The following is a 21117-nucleotide window of genomic DNA, read 5'->3' on the forward strand; positions in this document are numbered from 1 at the left end:
CGTTACAGATCTTGGGGCTTGTATGACAAAAAAAAAAAAAAGTAATATAATTATGTATTTTAATTAAGATACAGAGATTTCACAATATCTATTGTAAATATGTAAATATATATATATATATATATATATATATATATATATATATATATATTAAAGTCTTCTTTTTTTATCCCTCGCCTCCAACAATCATATTTGTCTCACTTAAAAGATTCATATAAATCAAATTATTATTTCAAAACTGCATTTTGTATTTACTCTGGTTATCTTTGTGTAATATTAAAATTAAATTAAAATTAGTTTGATCTGAAACATTCTAGTGTGACATATGCAAAACAAAAAATTAACAGCAATATATATATATATATATATATATATATATATATATATATATAAAAAAAAATTAAGTACTACTGATATTATAAACTTATTTTTTAAGCCGTTTTATTTTTAAAGACAATTGCAAAAAGTAGGTCAACGGTGCTTGAATTGGTAGCTTTATTCTAGCACACATCATTCAGACATCAATATGAGCACAGAAGCAGCAGACCTGAGAGGAGCTGGATTAGTTGAACAGTTTTATCAAGCGTTCCTCGTCCTGTAACATCCAGACAGTCACTGATCCGCTCCAAACACACAGAACCTTTCAAGACACATCACTTTCAAAGAGATACATACTTTTTTGTCATCAACATTCAATTGAAGTGAAACACGGAAATGATTAATCGTCTCAAAAGGCTGATTTGTCAGCTGTAAGTGCATGTTTGTTGAAAAACTATCAAAATTGTTTTCACATAAATGAGAATAAATGATTGTTAAAAAAACATCTTCATTGAGGTGAACGTTACATGCAGCCTTGTGGTGCTGTGGAAAAATATCGAATTGGCCTTGAATTGTACTTACTAATATAATAAAAAAAGAATGCAATGATTATGCAGGAATGTGTTTGATTACAGAGACAAGTTCATTTATTTTCTGATCAGACACCAGATCAAATGTTGGTTTCTAAACAGTCCTTTAACTTAGTCATAGATTTCAAATTCTGTTTGCAAAGAAAAAAAAACCCTCACTTTTATTCAACATCATCGTAACAGGTATGATTGACAGCTTGAACCAAACTGAGAAAATACACAAGGCAGCAGGAGATATATTTAATCGATCTAGTTATTCTTAATCAAGAAAAGTCTTCCCTTCGAAGATGCGACTGACACACTTTACCCCAACTTCACTACTTGCATACCAATGAATAAAATATACGTCTATCATAATGCATATATAATGGAGCCGAGTGCAGTGTCGTGTAGTTAAATTAAAATGTCCCATAATATAAAATAATCATTTGCTACGGCTAACCTGAAGAATACAGTGAGATTGTAGAGGATGCGCTCACATCTGCCGTTCACATTTTTAAGGCGGCTGCAAAATGGGAATGTGGCACAGCCTTCGGTTGCATTTGTGTATGAGTACCTGATCATTTCTAATTAAACTCAGTCTGTGACTGGGAACACAAATAATGCTTCCGCTCCAAAGCACTCTTCCAATGAATGCCATGATGCATCTGCTGTCTGTTAAATATAGCAACAATTTCACTCTTTGTACTTATTAAATATGTATGACAATATTTGTACATGATGAATAGATAGAAACGTTTGTGTTATATTCCATGTTAAATACTGGAAAATCCAATGGAGGCACAAATCTTTGGTTTTTGCATAATTTTATACCAATAAAAGGATTTTGGCAAACGTTTCAGTTTAGTTCAAAGCCAATAACTGCCAGCATCCATTCGTTAGCAATGTCATGAGGTATCAAGTATTAATGTATGACACAATAACAGCAATCTCTATACGTTAAATAAACCCTGCATTTGGACTCCTATTTTAGAGCGACATGCCAAAATCAAATGTAGCTGCATCCTGATTTCATACAACACAAACTTGACAAAAAACAAAAAAAAGAGCTTATTTTTCACGCTTGATAGAAAATTCATCTCATTCCATAAAAATCTCATCTGTAATTATGACAACATGAGTCCTTGGTTGGGAGTCCCATGTTAGAAATCAATATAACCCAGGCTAGCAGGCTGTTAAAAATGTGTTTTAAAAGGTTCATGATGAGTTTGTGGATATCCTCGTGCCACTATCCCAGAGTGCTGCTGTAGCATCCTCATACACGTGACGTTAAGATTAGACATTCAGAATTTATTAAGAAGTACAAAGAGTGAAATGTGTTTAAACAAAACCTATAAAAACACCATCTGAGATAAAACTGCTCCACATGTAAACATCCTCTCCTCTTCCAGCCTCTGAATTAAAACCAAGTCCTAGTAGAAGAACAAAGACTGCCGCTCAGTTGGCGATTTTCTCGATTTCATCCAAATCATCCGTGTCCAGCTTCTCGATCTTCTTATCTGCAATAGGAAACGGATAATTGAATTAAGCCACATTCTGAATCATGAAAGCATGGCAATAAGTAGAAGCATGGACACAAGTTATTGTTCTGGTTTAAAACTGAAGATCTTTCAGCAGCAGCTGGGAAATGGAGATATCGGAGATAGAAAGTAAAAAAATTAATATTTGTTAGTTGAAATCATTAAAAATTTAGAATTTTAAGACACTGTTCAAAAAACAATTACTACTTGGTCAAAAAAAAGTTTATCTCATGTATGAGTTTTAAGTCAGTTACCAAAACCATGTGGACAAAGAGATGGCCTCAATTCTGTACATACCAGATGAAAATAGTGCACTAGCTAACAAATTAGCTGCTAGTAAACATAGTAAACACAATCTGCGATGCAAGAAAGCGAGATCACATGAGGTGCTCATAAACTTGCAGTGTGTGATGCGCTGTGATTTTCAGATCTTGTAATGTGTGCATTAGGAGTGTGAATCGACACCGGTTTCATGATCAGGTCAACAATTTGATTCAATTCGATATCACGGTGCATCGCATCCATTTCAATATTATGGCACATGCCTACATTTTCATTTAATATAAAAATCTATTTGTGCATTTGTAATAAATTATATAAACTGACTACTTTTAAAATTACAAATTAATAAATCAAAACAATTGTTAAGAATTTAACTATACAGCTTCAAAATATACAAGCAAATATAAATAAAGAGGGTGAAAGACAATTACAAGTGATTAACAAAAACAGCTTTCATTATCTGCATGTGATTTAAATCAGACAGCGAATAAGTCACAGACTCTACAAATCAGAAGTTGTGTTAACTGAAAATTTCCCATCATCTACAGAATTTTATTTTGACAGTGGTGGAAAAATCTCACGGCTCTCAGTTACTTTGACAGTTTACATTCAGGGTGATCTAATGTGATTTATAACTGTAATTCCCCCCCGGTCCAGCGGGTGGTGAGCGTGCTCCAGTGTGGCAGCAGAGCTGAGGATCATCACCTCCAGAACAAAAAATAAAACTGACACCAGTCTTTTGCAAAGCATTTGATTACAGTAATATAAAGTAAACTAACAAATCATATAATAATAGCATAAATACAACCAAGTTTCAGGTAGGCTACAGAAATTAATAAAATGAATTAAAAGTTTTAAAACTGCATAGCTTTCTTTTCATAAATAGATTTAAGTTATTGAAAATATTTAGTCAAGATCAAGGATTTTTCTGTTCTTTGATTAACATTAATGACAGGGAGTGTGATTATTAGGCTGCCGTCTCTTTAACACCGAACGTATGCAGATCTAAAAATACCGTGCAGGAGCGTTTTCTTTCTCTTCTGTTAACAGTCACTTAAGACAAAAACGGCTGAGTTTATGATGATATACTGACAGAATTTGACAGAGACCACTGTTCTCTGTGCTCACGCTGCACACAAACAGTTCTATCCGTTATTGCACTTGAAACGTTTTAAAATCACATTAAAATGCAAACGCAGGAATTGTTACGCAGAAATTAAAAACCAGTTCTTGGCAATTTGGAACCGGTTCTAAAATAGAACCAGTTTTCAAAACCAAACCCTAACGGTGACAGAATTTGTACAACCCCGTCCATCAAAATGACTGACAATACTGAAATCTAACACAACCTCTGCAGCTGATAAAGCTTCATCCAGGACATTCATTAGATTTTTTTTCAGGAGAAATAGGTGCTGAACTTACTGAAGTGCTCCTGGATGCGGTTGAGGATGTTCATGCTAAACCTGCTGTCCACCATGTTGATCGCCAACCCCCTCTTGCCGAATCGCCCTGTACGCCCGATTCTATGCAAATACGTCTCGTTGTCAGGGTTTCCATCCTTGTCCACTGGCAGATCGAAGTTGATGACGACTGAAACTTGCTCCACATCAATACCTGACAGAAGGTGAAATCTGCTTAGCCTGAACGGAGGATGAGACTGTAGGTAAAATGAAAGCTAGCCGTCATACCTCTAGCACAGACGTTAGTGGTAACCAGAACTTTCTCCTTGCCATCACGAAAACGTTCGATGACCGCTGCCCTCTGTTCCACCTGCATCTCTCCGCTGAGCAGCGCCACCTGGTGGCCTTCTCTGGACAACTCTCCCGCCAGCCAACCGGCCGTTTTCCTGGTCTGTGATGGCAAATCTCATGGTCATGCATTATTTCTTTTGGTTGTACTTTGAACCAACACTTTAAATATCACCAAATGTTATCGTGCTTACGTGGCAGAAGATCATGGCCTGTGCGATAGTAATGGCTCCGTAGATGTTGCACAAAGCCTGGAATTTCTCCTCCTTGCTGTTGCAGATGACGTAGTACTGCTTGATGGTGTCCAGAGTTTCCTCCTCGCGCTTCAGTTTAATGATGTTGGGGTCGGGAACGATCCTCTTTGCGAAGTTCCACACGGTGTCTTCAAATGTGGCCGAGAACAGCAGCATCTGGCAAGTTTTAGGAAGCATCCTGTAAAAATACAAGAACAACAGCTCGTGATACTTTCATTGTAAAATTCTAAACCACTCATTTCTTCCTAATGCTCTGAACTAATTAAAGGGGGGGGGGGGGGGGGGTGAAATGCCATTTCATGCAAACTGAGTTTTTTACACTGTTAAAGATTCCCATGCTAAACATGGACAAAGTTTCAAAAATTAAGTTGTACGTTTGAAGGAGTATTTCTGTTCTAAAAATACTCCTTCCGGTTTGTCACAAGTTTCGGAAATTTATTTTGAGTATGGCTCTGTGTGACGTTACATGGAGCGGAATTTCCTTGTATGGGTCCTGAGGACACTTCTGCCGGAAGAGCGTGCGCTCCCGTATAGCAGAGCACTGAGAGCACAACAGACTTCACTGATCAGAGCGAGAGCGTCGCCAAATGTCACAAAAGGAGTGTGGTTTTGGTTGCCAGGGCAAGACAACCCTGCACAGATTACCAAAAGAGAAACAGCATTAAGGGACCAGTGGATGGAGTTTATTTTTACAGAGCATCAACGGAGTTGTGCAAGTGTTTGTGTTTGTTCCCTGCATTTCGAAGATGCTTGTTTTACAAACAAAGCCCAGTTTGACGCCGGATTTGCGTATCGTTTATTTCTTAAGGATAATGCAGTCCCAACGAAAAAAGGTCACGATCATGTGTTGGAGCCGCATGCGGTGAGTAAAACTGCTTTCCTCACGGTAATGTCACAACTTCCAAATGCTCTCAACGCAAAAGCCTACTGGCGCTCGTGATTCTTTAGCTCCGCCCACACGTCACGCCTCCATATATATATAGCAATGTCCTCAGCTGATAAAACCTCAGGTTTAGAGATTTACAGTGGGGTAGCAAAAGTCAAAGATCACTTTCAAAGATTCTATTTTTATGAAATAGAAATGTATAAACCGCACCAATTTAAATATAGCAATAACTCAAAAGTTGAAATGGGAGAAGAAAATAAATAAAGGCAAATAGGAATTCTTCAGTATTTGTAAGGACCAATGATTTCCATGATGTAGAAAATGTAGATGAACTGAAAATTTTGTATGAAAACAGTAGGGCTGTACACTTAAGGGTGTTCAATTCTAGATTATTTTTGATAGAAGTTGATGTAGACTCCATTTACTAAAAATAAACTTTCAATAAAAATATATGTTGTTAAAATATATGTTTTTTTGGAACGGTTGCCTTGGTAAAATTCGCATTTTAGGCACTAAATATCACGTTATTGGTATTGGGGTTGCTTCAAACCGCGGACACGAAAAACAACCGCAGACTTGGCAACACTAGTTCAGGTGGAGCGGCAGTTACTAAACAGAACCATAGTGCTCCGACAACGAACACAAAATCGCTTTCAAAATCGACAAAGAATCGCCTGCGCTTTTAACATCGATTTTGTGTAGATTGTCAGTGAATTACGGCTGTGTAGTAAATGCCAACCAGTGTTGCCAAGTCTGTGGTTGTTTTTCATGTCCACGGGTCAAAGCGACAACAGCAATAACATTTAGCCCCTAAAATGGGAATTTTACCAAGGCAACCCATCCAAAAAAACCAATAATAATAATAATAATAATAAAAAATGGACTTTTAGAGAACTATGCAAACTATGAGAGAAATCCTGTACCTCTGGATACGAATGCTCTGGTCTTGATGGCCCTGTGTGGCGATCATGACATCAGCTTCATCCAGGACGAACACCTTGATCTTCCTGGGGTCGATGAATTTAAGCTTCTGGCACCAATCCAAAACAGTACCAGGAGTGCCGATCACGATCTGCTCCTGTAATCGAGTTCCCCGCTCCACTGGACCAAACACACCACAACATGCACAATTACAAGCTACTCCTGTGTAACAAACATGTAGTGAGCCTTTAATGGAGACATCATGGGGTTTACGAGAAAACATGCAGTAATCTACAGATTCCAGATGTTGTGTTAGTAGAGAGTTGTACAGAAAGAGAAATAAAAGAGCTTACATTTGTTTCCTCTGATGGCATACACCAGCTGGACTTCAGGGTAAAATTTGCCCATCTGTTCGATGACCTTGCCGGTCTGTAGGGCGAGCTCGTATGTGGGGGACACACACAGACACTGGACACACAGAGAGTCGGAGCGACATTAACACTAAAAACAGCCAAAATATTTCCATGCATTACATTCACTGCTTCTGGAGCATTTCATACCTGAGGCCATTTGTTTTCAGGGTCCACGTGACTTAACATGGCCAGCACAAAGGCAGCGGTTTTCCCCGTGCCTGACTGAGACTGAGCGATCAGATTCTGTGGACTGGACAGGATATGATGTGATGTACTCTCATTAACAGTCCCTCAAGTTATTCACAATGTCACATTTTTGGGATCATTTGGATTCTGCATAATTCACCATTTGACCACAAAATGACTGCAATAATGGCATTAAAAACATGACAGTAGTCTGAAAAAAGCAGCAAACTCAGAATCTGATGAGAAACATTTTCTGTGAGAGGAATATTAAATGTGTGTGCTCTTAATTTTATAAACAATATTGCAAACTTTACACACAATTCTGAAATCCCGTCCACGAAATGATTAAAAACAAACAAAAAAAATTCTGTCGGCAATGCATTAAGGAAAAGGTTATATAAACGTACGGTTCTGCGAGCATCATGGGCAATGCGGTCTCCTGGATTTTGGAGGGCCTGTTGAAACCCATGGCATACACTCCTTGCAAAAGCTGAGGTTTCCTGGCAAGAGAGAAAAAAATAAACAATTTCATGCCAGTCTGGCCTCTGTTAAAGCTGGAACACAATCAGGAGTGTGAAAGCACTGTCTGACTCACAATCGTAGCTCTTCAAACGACTTGACAGAGTACAGTGGAGAGCTCGGGTCCCTCTGAAGGACTTCCACTTGATTGGTCGTGTCCACTAGATTGCTGCGGATCAGTTTATTCAGTAGTGACTGAGCTGCCTTGTCATCTGCAATTCAGATCAGTTTTAGCTACCTCAAATTTGGAGAATACACGCACACACACTCAAGATTTGAGAAAACATTGATGATTCTGCTGTAAACGTCACCTTTATCATCGTCCTCGGTCTTCTCTCCATCTCCTTCGGTCTTTGCCCCTTATTAATAAAAGGAAGAAAGAACAATACCAACACCAATCATTATAAGACTCCAGATCAGCAATACACAAAAATAGCAGGCTACTCAATTTTGAACAGAAATCCATTCTCACCATTGGCTTCAGCTTTTACTTCAGCTTTCAGCTTGTCATCTTTTTCATTTATTTGCAAGCTGCCTATCTGTAAATGAAAGTGAAATCAGGACTGATAAGTCAAAAGAGCATTATTGTAAAGCATGTTGAAAATACAAAGAAAACAACTCAAAACACACACGAAATATAACGTATAATAAATGAAGAACGACTTAAAACACCACTAAGATAGCAGTACAGTAACAGGACACTAGTATGTTGCGTTAATCACTGCGACACAACTTTAAAGTTTTAAGGTCACAGAGCTAAAAAAAAGAGTGATAATTGACTAAGTGAGTCATTGTGGTTCGTTCGGTGTTTGATTAAATTATCCAGCTTGCCATAATTGTTATGTTTGAGGTTTAAACTCACCGATTCCGCCGCGGCTTCTTGTTCATCCACAGCCTGGGCCCACGAGTCTGTTGCCATCTCTTTAATTGTAAATAAAAGTTTCGTCCTTAAAAAAAACGGATGTCGATGATTTAACAAGGGACTGTTAAATCAGACTGCAGATAAAACTTTAATAAAACTAAACGAAAAAAACGCGAATGCACAAATTCATACAATGGCGTGTGTCGGTCCTCGCTGTTTAGAGGGTGCGACACTCACACGTCCGGCCGGAAACAGACTCGTCTGCGCTTGGTTCCTCTTAAACGGTCCGCTGTGGGGGTAACATGCATGACGTGAATCGAGATCCACAGTGAAACATCTCTACTTGTACATACTTTATATAAAGGATGTCCTGGCCCAACAAAAGCTGGCTAAGTATTGACTGGTAAGAGGTTCATTAATTCATAATTGTGGCAGAATTTCTGCTGTTCCTAAACGCTTCCGTTTTCATATACTAGTATCACTTACAGTTACATTTAGTCATTTAGCAGACACTTTTTTATAAAGCGATTAAGAAATGATGACAACATAGGCAATCAAAAGTAAACAAAAAAGCAATAAGATGCAAGGGATATGACAAGTCGCGTCTAACGCACACGTAATAAGGTTGTTTATATATATATATATATATATATATATATATATATATATATATTAACCACTCACAACAACTAGGGGGGCACCACATGACACAAGCTTTAAAAATATTTTTCGTAAATTGTTTTATTTTTAACTTGAAATTCTTGAAAGACCATACATAACTCGTTTATGAACACGAACTTAACAACAACAACAATAATATTAATAATAAAAAATTATAAATAAATAAAGATTACATGACGACTATCAGTCCCCCCTTCCGTCCCCAATCTGTCGAGTTGGATTGGTCCACAACAAGTCCGCGCAAATGCTTTTGAAGTAGTACCCAGGGCAGGGCACCACACTGTCTTAATACAGCCCTGATTTGGGGTGTAATGGTATGCAAAAATCACGGTTAGGTATGTACCTTGGTTTTAAAGTCACGGTTCGGCTCATTTTCGGTACAGCAAGGGAAAGAAATTCAAACATTAAACTGCAGGTTGTTTATTACTTTAAACCTTTTTTTTTTTTAAACAATTTGTATACACTTTTAAACACTTTAATCAAATATATATATAAAAAAAAAAAAAAAAAAAAAAAAAAATATATATATATATATATATATATATATATATATATATATATATATATATATATATATATATATATATATATATATATAATTAAAAGAATTATACGAAATAAAATAATGCTGCAAAGTTTTCCAATAAATAAAATACTGTCTCAAACCAATATCACCTAATAAAATATAATGAAAAATATAAATAAATAACTTTGATTACAGTGCAGCATTACCAATCCCAGCTTCTAGGCCTGCTCATATTTAAAAAAAAATATTAAAAAAAAAATTTAAATGCAGACGGGAGCTGCGTTTGAATTACGTCATATTTTTCCTAGTTGTAGTGATGTTCACACTCGCGTGATGCCTTTTGAAAACTTTAGAATCAGTTGCAGGCATATTGACAGTAAAAGAAATGGACACACCGACATGGCACGAGTGCAACTGGCTCTTAAACGGAATGGAAGATGAGACTCTGATTGGTTTATTGCACGTTACGCCCAAAAAACACCCATTACTCAATAAGAGAATAGGGACAACCCATTTAGACCATGTGCTCGGCGCGCCAACCGTTTTTCCATTGTTAAAATAGCAAAAGTGGATTTGGACACACTTTGAGTGCACCTGCGCTGTGCGCTTTACACTTTGCGTTTAGATCATTAAAATAGGGCCCCAGTGTTAAAGGCCTTTTTTTTAAAAGAAAACTAGACATTAGAAATCCTCTTTGCACATTTACTAGACACAGATTAGAGAACATCTTTACATTAAAAATTTCTGATCTGAAACCATTTCAGCATAAGATGTTTTTTTTTTTTTGAGTATTTAACTAAAGTTTTTTTCTTTTGGGCCGTCTCCCTCACAAAAATTCTCTTGACAGTAGCATTGGGGAAAGTTCATTTTAAAAGTAATGCATTACAATATTGCAACCCTTAATAACAAATTAACTAATTGAACTACTTTTTATGGAAAGGAATGAGTTACATTACTTTTGCGTCACTTTTTGTCACCTGGGCTGGGCTTGCTATGGTTGTTTAGTAACAAAACAACTCAAAAGTTATATTTTAGGCAACTGTAAAGGCCCGTTCCCACCAAAAGTGAAATAAATAAGTGCCAGGCTGAAGGAAGTGCCCCCTAGAGAAGAGAGATATCAGTGATTAAATGGGAAAACAAAGTAACTGACTCTAAAAAGTAACTCGGATATAAATTTAAAAGTAATGCGTTACTTTTCTAGTTACTTGGAAAAAACATTGACCATTGAACATTGAACATCTAAGACCTGACAGAACAAAACCATACGTCCAATAGGAAAATACACTTCAATTTTTATCTCTTTATATTGCTGTACATATGAATAACTATTTTCACACATTCTTATTTGCATATATTTGTATATAAGAACAATTTGTATGTGTACAATTTGTTTTTGTATTTTTCTTGTTTGTCATATTCTATATGTGTGTCATGTGTGTCAAAACTGAAGAGGCTTTGTAAATTGTACAGCATGTCCTTCCTCAGATCAGACGTCCAAATGATGCAATACATTGACAAAGTACAAGTTTTGATATCAGTAATTCTCTTCATTGCCTGTAGATGTTGCCCCACACCTCTCGAACTGTTTCACAGACAGGCGGTTCTCAGTGACAGACCAGAAGAATTTGCTAGAATGAAACATTATATATTTAAAACTCGGGGAACATTTCTATTGTTCTGTGGATCAGGAAAGAAGAAAGCGTTGAGGCTCTAATGAACAAAAATAGGCTTTTTATGCACTTCATTTACTCTGTGCATCTGTTACTTATGCAGTGTTGTAAATTAATACCTACATTATACCAAAATTAAGCTGGCTTCATTTTATTATGAGCTCTCTTTTTATTTGTATATTGATTATTGACTCTTTCACTGTTTCACTATCAAGACTGTGGTCTGGCTGACTCTCTTGTTAGTTTAAATGAGTAATTGATTCTGGATTGTTCTCTTGTTGAAAAGGCTGACTGATGCTTGCATTCTGCTTGTGTCTAAAGATTGCATCAGGTTTCGTCGAGAAACATTCTTCTCTTCCCAAAAGTATTTTTGACTGGGGGACTTTTCATCTTTGGTATTCATAATGATGATCTTTGCAAGTGTCCATGGTAACCAGCAATAGAAAGATGAGGAAATGCTCCTTCACTGCACGCACAGTATTCAGTTCACCAAAAATATATCTGTTTTCAGATACAGCTATGCAATACAACAATCCCCAATCTTTGAGCTGGTATTTTCACCTTCTCTTCCTAGTGAGCTGAAATACTCAAAACATTTTCTGCTATGATTTGCACATTAAAACAATCTAAAGCAACATGATAAAACTTGGAATATTTAATATTGATTTATATTTTTATTATCATTTATAATAGTATTTAATTTAATTTAATTTAATTTAATTTAATTTAATTTAATTTAATTTAATTTAATTTAATTTAATTTAATTTAATTTAATTTAATTTAATTTTATTTTATTTAATTAAATTTTATTTAATTTATCCATCCATCCATCCATTCATCATCTTCCGCTTATCCGGGGCCGGGTCGCGGGGGCAACAGTCTAAGCAGAGACGCCCAGACTTCCCTCTCCCTAGCCACTTCCTCCAGCTCTTCCGGGGGGACCCCGAGGCGTTCCCAGGCCAGCCGGGAGACATAGTCCCTCCAGCGTGTCCTAGGTCTTCCCCGGGGCCTCCTCCCGGTGAGACGTGCCTGGAACACCTCCCTGGGAAGGCGTCCAGGAGGCATCCGAAATAGATGCCCGAGCCACCTCAGCTGGCTCCTCTCGATGTGGAGGAGCAACAGCTCTACTCTGAGCTCCTCCAGAGTGACAGAGCTTCTCACCCTATCTCTAAGGGAGCGCCCAGCCACCCGACGGAGAAAGCTCATTTCGGCCGCCTGTATCCGGGATCTTGTCCTTTCGGTCATGACCCACAGCTCATGACCATAGGTGAGAGTAGGAACGTAGATTGACCGGTAAATCGAGAGCTTTGCCTTACAGCTCAGCTCCTTCTTCACCACGACAGACCGGTACAGCGACCGCATTACTGCAGAAGCTGCACCGATCCGTCTGTCAATCTCACGTTCCATCCTTCCCTCACTCGTGAACAAGACTCCAAGATACCTGAACTCCTCCACTTGAGGCAGGAACACTCCACCAACCTGAAGTGGGCAATCCACCCTTTTCCGACTGAGAACCATGGCCTCGGACTTGGAGGTGCTGATTCTCATCCCAGCCGATTCACACTCGGCTGCAAACCGTCCCAATGCACACTGAAGGTCCTGGTCTGAGGATGCCAACACGACAACATCATCCGCAAAAAGCAGCGACGAAATCGTATGGTCCCCAAACCGGACACTCTCCGGCCCTTGGCTGTGCCTAGAAATTCTGTCCATAAAAATTATGAACAGAACCGGTGACAAAGGGCAGCCCTGCCGGAGTCCAACATGCACCGGGAACAGGTCTGACTTACTGCCGGCAATGTGAACCAAGCTCTTGCTCCGGTCGTACAGGGACCGAACAGCCCTAAGTAGGGAGCCGCCGACCCCATACTCCCGGAGCACCCTCCACAGGATGTCGCGAGGAACACGGTCGAACACCTTCTCCAAGTCCACAAAACACATGTGGACTGGTTGGGCAAACTCCCATGAACCCTCCAGCACCCTGGAAAGGGTATAGAGCTGGTCCAGTGTTCCACGGCCGGGACGAAAACCACACTGTTCCTCCTGGATCCGAGGTTCCACTATCGGCCGAATTCTCCTCTCCAGTACCCTGGCATAGACTTTCCCAGGGAGGCTGAGAAGTGTGATCCCCCTATAGTTGGAACACACTCTCCGGTCCCCCTTCTTGAAAAGAGGGACCACCACCCCGGTCTGCCAGTCCAGAGGTACTGTCCCCAACCGCCATGCGATGTTGCAGAGGCGTGCCAGCCAAGACAACCCCACAACATCCAGAGACTTGAGGTACTCGGGGCGGATCTCGTCCACCCCCGGTGCCTTGCCACCGAGGAGCTTTTTAACTACCTCGATGACTTCAGCCCGGGTGATGGACGAGTGCCCCTCCGAGTCCCCAGCCACTGCTTCCTCAACGGAACACAAGTTGGTGGGATTGAGAAGATCCTCGAAGTATTCCTTCCACTGCCCGACGATATCCCCAGTTGAGGTCAACAGGTGCCCATCTCTACTGTAAACAGTGTTGGTAGGGCACTGCTTCCCCCTCCTGAGGCGTCGAACAGTTTGCCAGAATCTCTTCGAGGCCAACCGATAGTCCTTCTCCATGGCCTCACCGAACTCCTCCCAGGCCCGAGTTTTTGCCTCCACGACTACCCGGGCTGCAGTCCGCTTGGTCTGCCGGTACCTGTCAGCTGCCTCCGGGTTCCCACAAGCCATCCAGGCCCGATAGGACTCCTTCTTCAGCTTGACAGCATCCCTTACTTCCGGTGTCCACCACCGGGTTCGGGGATTGCCGCCTCGACAGGCACCGGAGACCTTACGGCCACAGCTCCGAGCAGCCGCAGCGACAATGGAGGTGGAGAACATGGTCCACTTGGACTCAATATCTCCAGACTCCCTCGGGATCCGGTCGAAGCTCTGCCGGAGGTGGGAGTTGAAGATCTCTCTGACAGGGGGCTCGGCCAAACGTTCCCAACAGACCCTCACAGTACGTTTGGGTCTGCCGAGTCTGTCCAGCTTCCTCCCCCGCCATCGGATCCAACTCACCACCAGGTGGTGATCAGGTGATCAGTTGACAGCTCCGCCCCTCTCTTCACCCGAGTGTCCAAGACATATGGCCGAAGGTCTGATGACACGACCACAAAGTCGATCATCGACCTCCGGCCAAGGGTGTCCTGGTGCCACGTGCACTGGTGGACACCCTTATGCTTGAACATGGTGTTCGTTATGGACAAACCGTGGTTAGCACAGAAATCCAATAACAGAACACCGCTCGGGTTCAGGTCAGGGGGGCCGTTCCTCCCAATCACGCTCCTCCAGGTGTCACTGTCACTGCCCACGTGAGCGTTGAAGTCCCCCAGTAGAACGACGGAGTCTCCAGTCGGAGCACTTTCCAGCACCCCTCCCAGAGACTCCAAGAAGGCCGGGTAGTCCGCACTGCCGTTCGGCCCGTAGGCACAAACGACAGTGAGAGACCTATCCCCGACTCGAAGGCGCAGGGAAGCGACCCTCTCGTTCACCGGGGTAAACTCCAACACATGGCGGCTGAGCTGGGGGGCTATTAGCAAACCCACTCCAGCCCTCCGCCTCTCACCATGGGCAACTCCAGAGTGGTAGAGAGTCCAGCCTCTCTCAAGAAGTGTGGTTCCAGAGCCCAAGCTGTGCGTTGAGGTGAGCCCGACTATCTCTAGTCGGTACCTCTCGACCTCCCGCACAAGCTCAGGCTCCTTCCCCGCCAACGAGGTGACATTCCACGTCCCTAAAGCCAGATTCCGTGTCCAGAGATCGGGTCGTCGGGGGTCTCGCCTTCGACTGTCGCCCGATCCTCTATGCACCGGCCCCTTACGCTCCCTCCTGCAGGTGGTGAGCCCACAGGAGGGCGGCCCCACGTCACTCCTTCGGGCTAAGCACGGCCGGACCCCATGGGGGAAGGCCCGGCCACCAGGCGCTCGCATACAAGCCCCAACCCCGGGCCTGGCTCCAGGGTGGTGCCCCGGCTGCGCCATGCCGGGCGACGTCACGGTCCTTGATTTTAATTTTGCCATAAGGGGTTTTATGAACTGTTCTTAGTCTGGCCCATCACCAAGGACCTGTTTGCCTTGGGAGACCCTACCAGGAGCATATAGCCCCAGACAACATAGCTCCCAGGATCATTCGGGTACTCAAACCTCTCCACCACGATAAGGTGACAGTTCAAGGAGAGGCAAATTTAATTTAATTTAATTTAATTTAATTTAATTTAATTTAATTTAATTTTATTTTATTTTATTTTATTTTATTTTATTTTATTTTATTTTATTCTACTGGATTCAGATCTGTCAGTCTGCATTCGGCCGTCAGATATTTCCTATTCATAGTGTGAATGCTGGTTTTTCCATCCACATGTTTTTATGCAAATTTGGGGACAGCGCATAAAAAAATGCTGGATGTAAAAACCAAGACGTACATAGAATCTTAAAATGTGCATAAAAACATATGAAACAACACTCAATTAAGGCAGATAATTATTAACACATAAACTATGATGGAAACAAACTGATTGTTCCTTGATGCACAACAAAAAATTCATGTGATTTTGACATGATTAGGAGATTCAAATCTTTTAAAAATAAGCATGTTTATGGTATGTTTAGATGGATCGTGAGGTTTTTGGAAAATAATTGACTTGAAAAAGCGTGTGTGAGAGGAGATAGTAAATATAATAATTTTATTATATAGAAAAAAAGAGCAGAAAAAAGAGCCGCAATATTCACATTTTTAGCATAATGATTTGGATTGAAAGATCTGCCTGTGCAGCCACAGCTGCCTAAATTACCTTTTTAGTCTTATTTTTTACTGTAATATTGTTACTCTCTGCCAGGCTGATTGATTCGTACATTGTAGTGAACTATTTTTTCTTAGTGGAGGTTAAGATAAGAGTTATGATTATTTTAACTAAAGTTTATAATTTTCACATCCTCTTTAAGAGATGATTAGCCATGTCATTTTTATTATAAGTTTTTATACGTAATAACTTGGAGCTTGGCTACCACATCATAAACTGCAAACACATACACTAAAGGTATGACATTTCAATCTCAAGAAGTCTAAAGGATGTGCCAGACGATAAAATAGCAGCAATAGCATCCATATGCAGATTTTTACTGGTTTTGCCTGTAAAAGTGAGGCAAACAACAAGCACAGCGCTCTGACTGCAATGACCGGAGCTTTTCATATCCAGACGTGAGTGCTTTATTGTGTTAGTAGACAGCAGGCAATCATTCTCCAATAACGTGTTTCCAGCACTGCCTTATTACGGTCTTAATAATACATTAGTTTCTTTATAATGCTGACACTCAATAGCTATTTGGTACCCTTTCACCTGGACAAACAAATATTGGATTTGTAGAATGTGGATTTATCTGATCTACTACTCTGAATTTGAAGGACTCTTAAAATCAAGAGTGTTTTGTGTTTCGCTTCACCCTCCAAAATGAAGGTCTGATGCTTCAAATCCTTTGGAGGGATTGCTTGAACGAGTCAATGTCCTAACGGTTTGTTTGGGTCCTTTAGACACGTGGGTCTAATCCAGCGCCCAATGGTGGATTTCCAATGGCATATTTAATTCAAGAGCTTGACTTACACAGTTACCAGCCACGTTTCCCCGAGTCGCTCCACGCCACCGAGAGACAAAGAGCCCACTCTGAAAACGATCTCTGTGTAATAGCTTGTGAAGTGACCTCTTGGCTTCTGTTAGCGGAGCGTTTGTTAGGGGTGAGCTGATGCATTTTAAATGCTTTTCCTCAGAAGCCTATGAACTACACAATAGGGTCACATCATCCTCAGCGGAAAGCCAATCGTTGGGACGCAGTATGATTTTTGATATTTTAACTAGCAGCTGTATCTCTGTTACATCATATTTGCCATCGCAGTTTCATTTCCAGAGACTGAAAGATTTCCACAGAGAGCCCCAGGCCATTGTTCGTGCCGCAGTTGTTTCCGAAGGCTTTCGTTTGAAGCCTCTGCACCAAAAATCCCTCTCTGAAATATTCTCGTACACTTCCAGTGGCGACTTTGCGGTAGCGAAGAGAGCAGAAACCTGTGATGGTAACCATGGAAACAGTCCAGTCAGCCCACAGTGTGTGTGTAGCCTTGTGGTGTGCATGGTGTACATACTGAGTGAGGCTCTGACTCACACCCAACACAGTCACAACTAATCCAGCGCACACATCTGACCTCATCAGGCATTTAAACACCCTGAGTTACTCTACTCTATGATTTAATGATATAACACTGCTTTAAATGTTTCCTATAGGAACTATTTTGAAAGGTTTAAAATAGTATTCATTGACTTTTACACATTTATCAAATCAATCCTTGCACAATACTGTATGATTTAATTATTCCTTATTTAAATTTAAGGATTTAACAATATATATTACAAAAAATATGATGAAATGTTTAATATGTGTGTACATACATTCAAATCTATTACAGATATCATTTATATAATGATTGATTTACCATATAAATAATTGCACAATATGATATATTGTATGATTTAATTATTAATTATTTAAGTTTAAGGATTTAACCATATATATATATATATATATATATATATATATATAGAGAGAGAGAGAGAGAGAGAGAGAGAGAGAGAGAGAGTATATATTACAGAAAGTGTTATGAAATGTACATTACAAATTTATTACAGATTTTATTTAAATATAAGGATTTAACAATATATATTACAGAAAATATGATGAAATATTGACTTTGTACATATATAAGAATTTTATTACAGATATTGTTTACACAATAAGTGAATTTATCATATGATCTAATCAATAATTACATAAGGAGATATGATATAATTATTAATTAATATTAATAATTATTCATTAGAAAATAATAGGATTTGATTATTTTGTATAATAATCTTATGTATATAATGATTAATGTATCCTCAATCATTGAACAATATATATATTTAAATATATATGATGTAATCAGTTAAATGAATGTAAGGATATATATGTGTGTATATATATAAATATATATACACACACATGTTGAAAAAAGTAGTTGTATTAATACTGCAAAAATAATTTATATACTCTATAAAATAGTTATACATAAATAAATAATAATTTGTAAATAATTTGTCATTACGTTTTTCTCGATTGCTAATACACAGTTCATGAAACAATTCACAATTTTCTCACAACTATAAACACAATCTCAAAACTACACCCGATTTTGTAAACTTCCAGGTCAAAGTCAAACAGTTTAGTCAAAAATGTTCTCTTTTGTCAGACTCAGACTTTGGCCTCAGATGACACACAAACCTGTCAGATACACACAGGACTGCACTGTCTAGAGAACACTAGATCAGTTCAAAACACTGTTACAGAAACCTCCTTTTGGGAAATATGTCTCTTACAGTATACGACATAAACAGGGGTGTAGATATGGTCAAATTCAGCAATACATTTAAGAAACATTTACTGTCATTACACTACTGTAAAGAGATCTTACAGTAAATGAAAAGTTCAAAGACTAAACAACTGAATATGCAGTAAACACACATTGGAATATACTGTCAGTTACTTTACAGTTATTTTATAAATAAATAATTTAATAAATTCATTCATTCATTCAGCATCCTCTGCCAATTTGTATTACAGTATTAATCATATCCTTATTTTTTTATAGCAGTTTCTTAGTCTTGTTTTTTTGCCTCTCCCAAACAGTCGACTTTCAGTTCTGCACAAATACATTACATGTAAGGACTATTTTGCTACAGTAATGAGTGTGTTACAGTATTTACTTTGCATAGAATAATGAAAGTTCTCTCATCTGATATACTACTATATACTGTTATTACAAACACGATTCAAAAAAAGTTGGGACACTCTTCAGATTGTGAAGGAAAACAGAATGTAATGTGGAAGTTTTAAATGTCAATATTTTATTCAGAATACAACATAGATGACATATCAAATGTTTAAGGGAAGAAATGTTTATGGTGTCAACACAGATCTCAAACAGTTGGGACAAGGCCATGTTTACCACTGTGTGTCATTGCCTCTTCTTTTTATAACAGTCTGCAAACATCTGGGGACTGAGGAGACAAGTTGCTCAAGTTTAGGAAAAGGAATGTTGTCCCATTCTTGTCTAATACAGGCTTCTAGTTGCTCAACTGTCTTAGGTCTTCTTAAAATGTTTTCTATGGGGGAAAGATCTGGACTGCAGGCTGGACATTTCAGTACCCGGATCCTTCTTCTAACGCAGCCATGATGTTGTAATTGATGCAGTATGTGGTCTTGCATTGTCATGTTGGAAAATGCAAGGTCTTCCCTGAAAGAGACGACGTCTGGATGGAAGCATATGTTGTTCTAGAACTTGGATATACCTTTCAGCATTGATGGGGTCTTTCCAGAAGTGTTAGCTGCCCATGCCACACACACACACACACAATCATGCAACCCCATACCATCAGGGATGCAGGCTCCTGACCTGAGCGCTGATAACAACTTGGGTTGTCCTTGTCCTCTTTAGTCCGGATGACATGGCGTCCCAGCCTGCACTCCTGGATCATGTTTAGATATTGCTTCTTTTTTGACCTGTAGAGTTTTAGCTGGCAACGGCGAATGGCATGGTGGATCGTGTTCACCAACAAGTAATATGGAAGTATTCCTGAGGCCATGTTGTGATTTCCATGACAGTAGCATCCTCTGTATGTGATGTAGTGCCATCTAAGAGCTGAAGATCACGGGTATCCTGTATTGTTTTCCAGCCTTGACCCTTACGCACAGAAATTGTTCCAGATTCTCTGAATCTTTGGATGATATTATGCACTGTAGATAAGGATAACTTGAAACTCTTTGCAATTTTTCTCTGAGAAACTTTCTGATATTGCTCCACTATTTTTCGCCGCATCATTGGGGGAATTGGTGATCCTCTGCCCATCTTGACTTCTGAGAGACACTGCCACTCTGAGAGGCTCTTTTTATATCCAATCATGTTCCCAATTGACCTAATAAGTTGCAAATTGGTCCTCCAGCTGTTCCTTATATGTACATTTAACTTATCCGGCCTCTTATTGCTACCTGCCTCAACTTTTTTGGAATGTGTAGCTCTCATGAAATCCAAAATGAGCCAATATTTGGCATGACATTTCAAAAGGTCTCACTTCCAACATTTGATATGTTATCTATATTGTATTGTGAATAAAATATAAGTTTATGAGATTTGTAAATTATTGCATTCCTTTTTTACTCACAATTAGTATAGTGTCCCAACTTTTTTGGAATCGGGTTTGTATATTTTTTAATTACATAGTATTAAAACCTTGTAGATGAATCTGTAGGCCACCTTTCCTCATGGTCAGTCCATGTAGAAGAACATGATCAACTATAGTGCTTCGTATTTCATCAGGAACAAATAACCTTTGACCTCATCCCCTTCATTTTTATTTTCCCCTCCCTCCTATTCCTCTTTGTCTCCCACTACCAGGATTCATTTTCTAAAACTCATATCCACTTCTGCTGCTGTGCATATCATCCTAAGATTCGGACTGGTGCGTCATCATTTTTGCTACTGAATGTTCACATGGATAATTGTGCACTATTTAAGTTATTTTTTTTATTCTTGAGTTAATTATACTGTGTCTTTGTTTTTTCTGAATGAGAACATGGTTAAACCTGTGCAAAATGTTGGCATTTTTGTGTAGAGGAAAAGCAATACATAGAAGCGAAATGCAAATT

At 39.3% G+C, this 21117-nt stretch overlaps 2 protein-coding genes across 2 annotated transcripts in view; one reads left to right on the plus strand and one right to left on the minus strand.

Moving 5' to 3' along the window:
• Positions 1-481: 481 nt before the first annotated feature.
• LOC113069403 (ATP-dependent RNA helicase DDX19A) lies at positions 482-8754 on the minus strand. Its single transcript, XM_026242485.1, has 12 exons — positions 8500-8754; positions 8110-8176; positions 7949-7996; positions 7714-7849; positions 7526-7618; positions 7080-7182; positions 6873-6987; positions 6522-6699; positions 4653-4890; positions 4399-4561; positions 4133-4324; positions 482-2407 (listed from the first exon to the last, which is right to left on the minus strand). Exons 1-12 carry the CDS (start codon positions 8554-8556, stop codon positions 2346-2348), a joined length of 1452 nt encoding a protein of 483 aa, XP_026098270.1. The 5' UTR covers positions 8557-8754; the 3' UTR covers positions 482-2345.
• A 42-nt stretch (positions 8755-8796) lies between these two features.
• Positions 8797-21117, plus strand: part of LOC113069404 (trypsin-3) — a 32787-nt gene continuing 20466 nt past the window's right edge. The window contains exon 1 of the mRNA XM_026242487.1: positions 8797-8902. The gene's annotated coding sequence lies outside the window, so the exon portion shown is untranslated. The remainder of the gene's footprint in view (positions 8903-21117) is intronic.

This window comes from Carassius auratus, unplaced genomic scaffold (genome assembly GCF_003368295.1).
Source record: "Carassius auratus strain Wakin unplaced genomic scaffold, ASM336829v1 scaf_tig00001591, whole genome shotgun sequence".
In the NCBI taxonomy this organism is placed as follows: domain Eukaryota; kingdom Metazoa; phylum Chordata; class Actinopteri; order Cypriniformes; family Cyprinidae; genus Carassius; species Carassius auratus.

Coding starts and splice junctions, on each gene's coding strand:
- LOC113069403 (XM_026242485.1), bottom strand. CDS start 8,556: ATGGCAACAGACTCGTGGGCCCAGGCTGTGGATGAACAAGAAGCCGCG. Junction 7,997..8,109: donor AGTAAAAGCTGAAGCCAATG/GTGAGAATGGAT, acceptor TTTATTAATAAG/GGGCAAAGACCGAAGGAGAT. Junction 7,183..7,525: donor CCCATGATGCTCGCAGAACC/GTACGTTTATAT, acceptor TATCCTGTCCAG/TCCACAGAATCTGATCGCTC.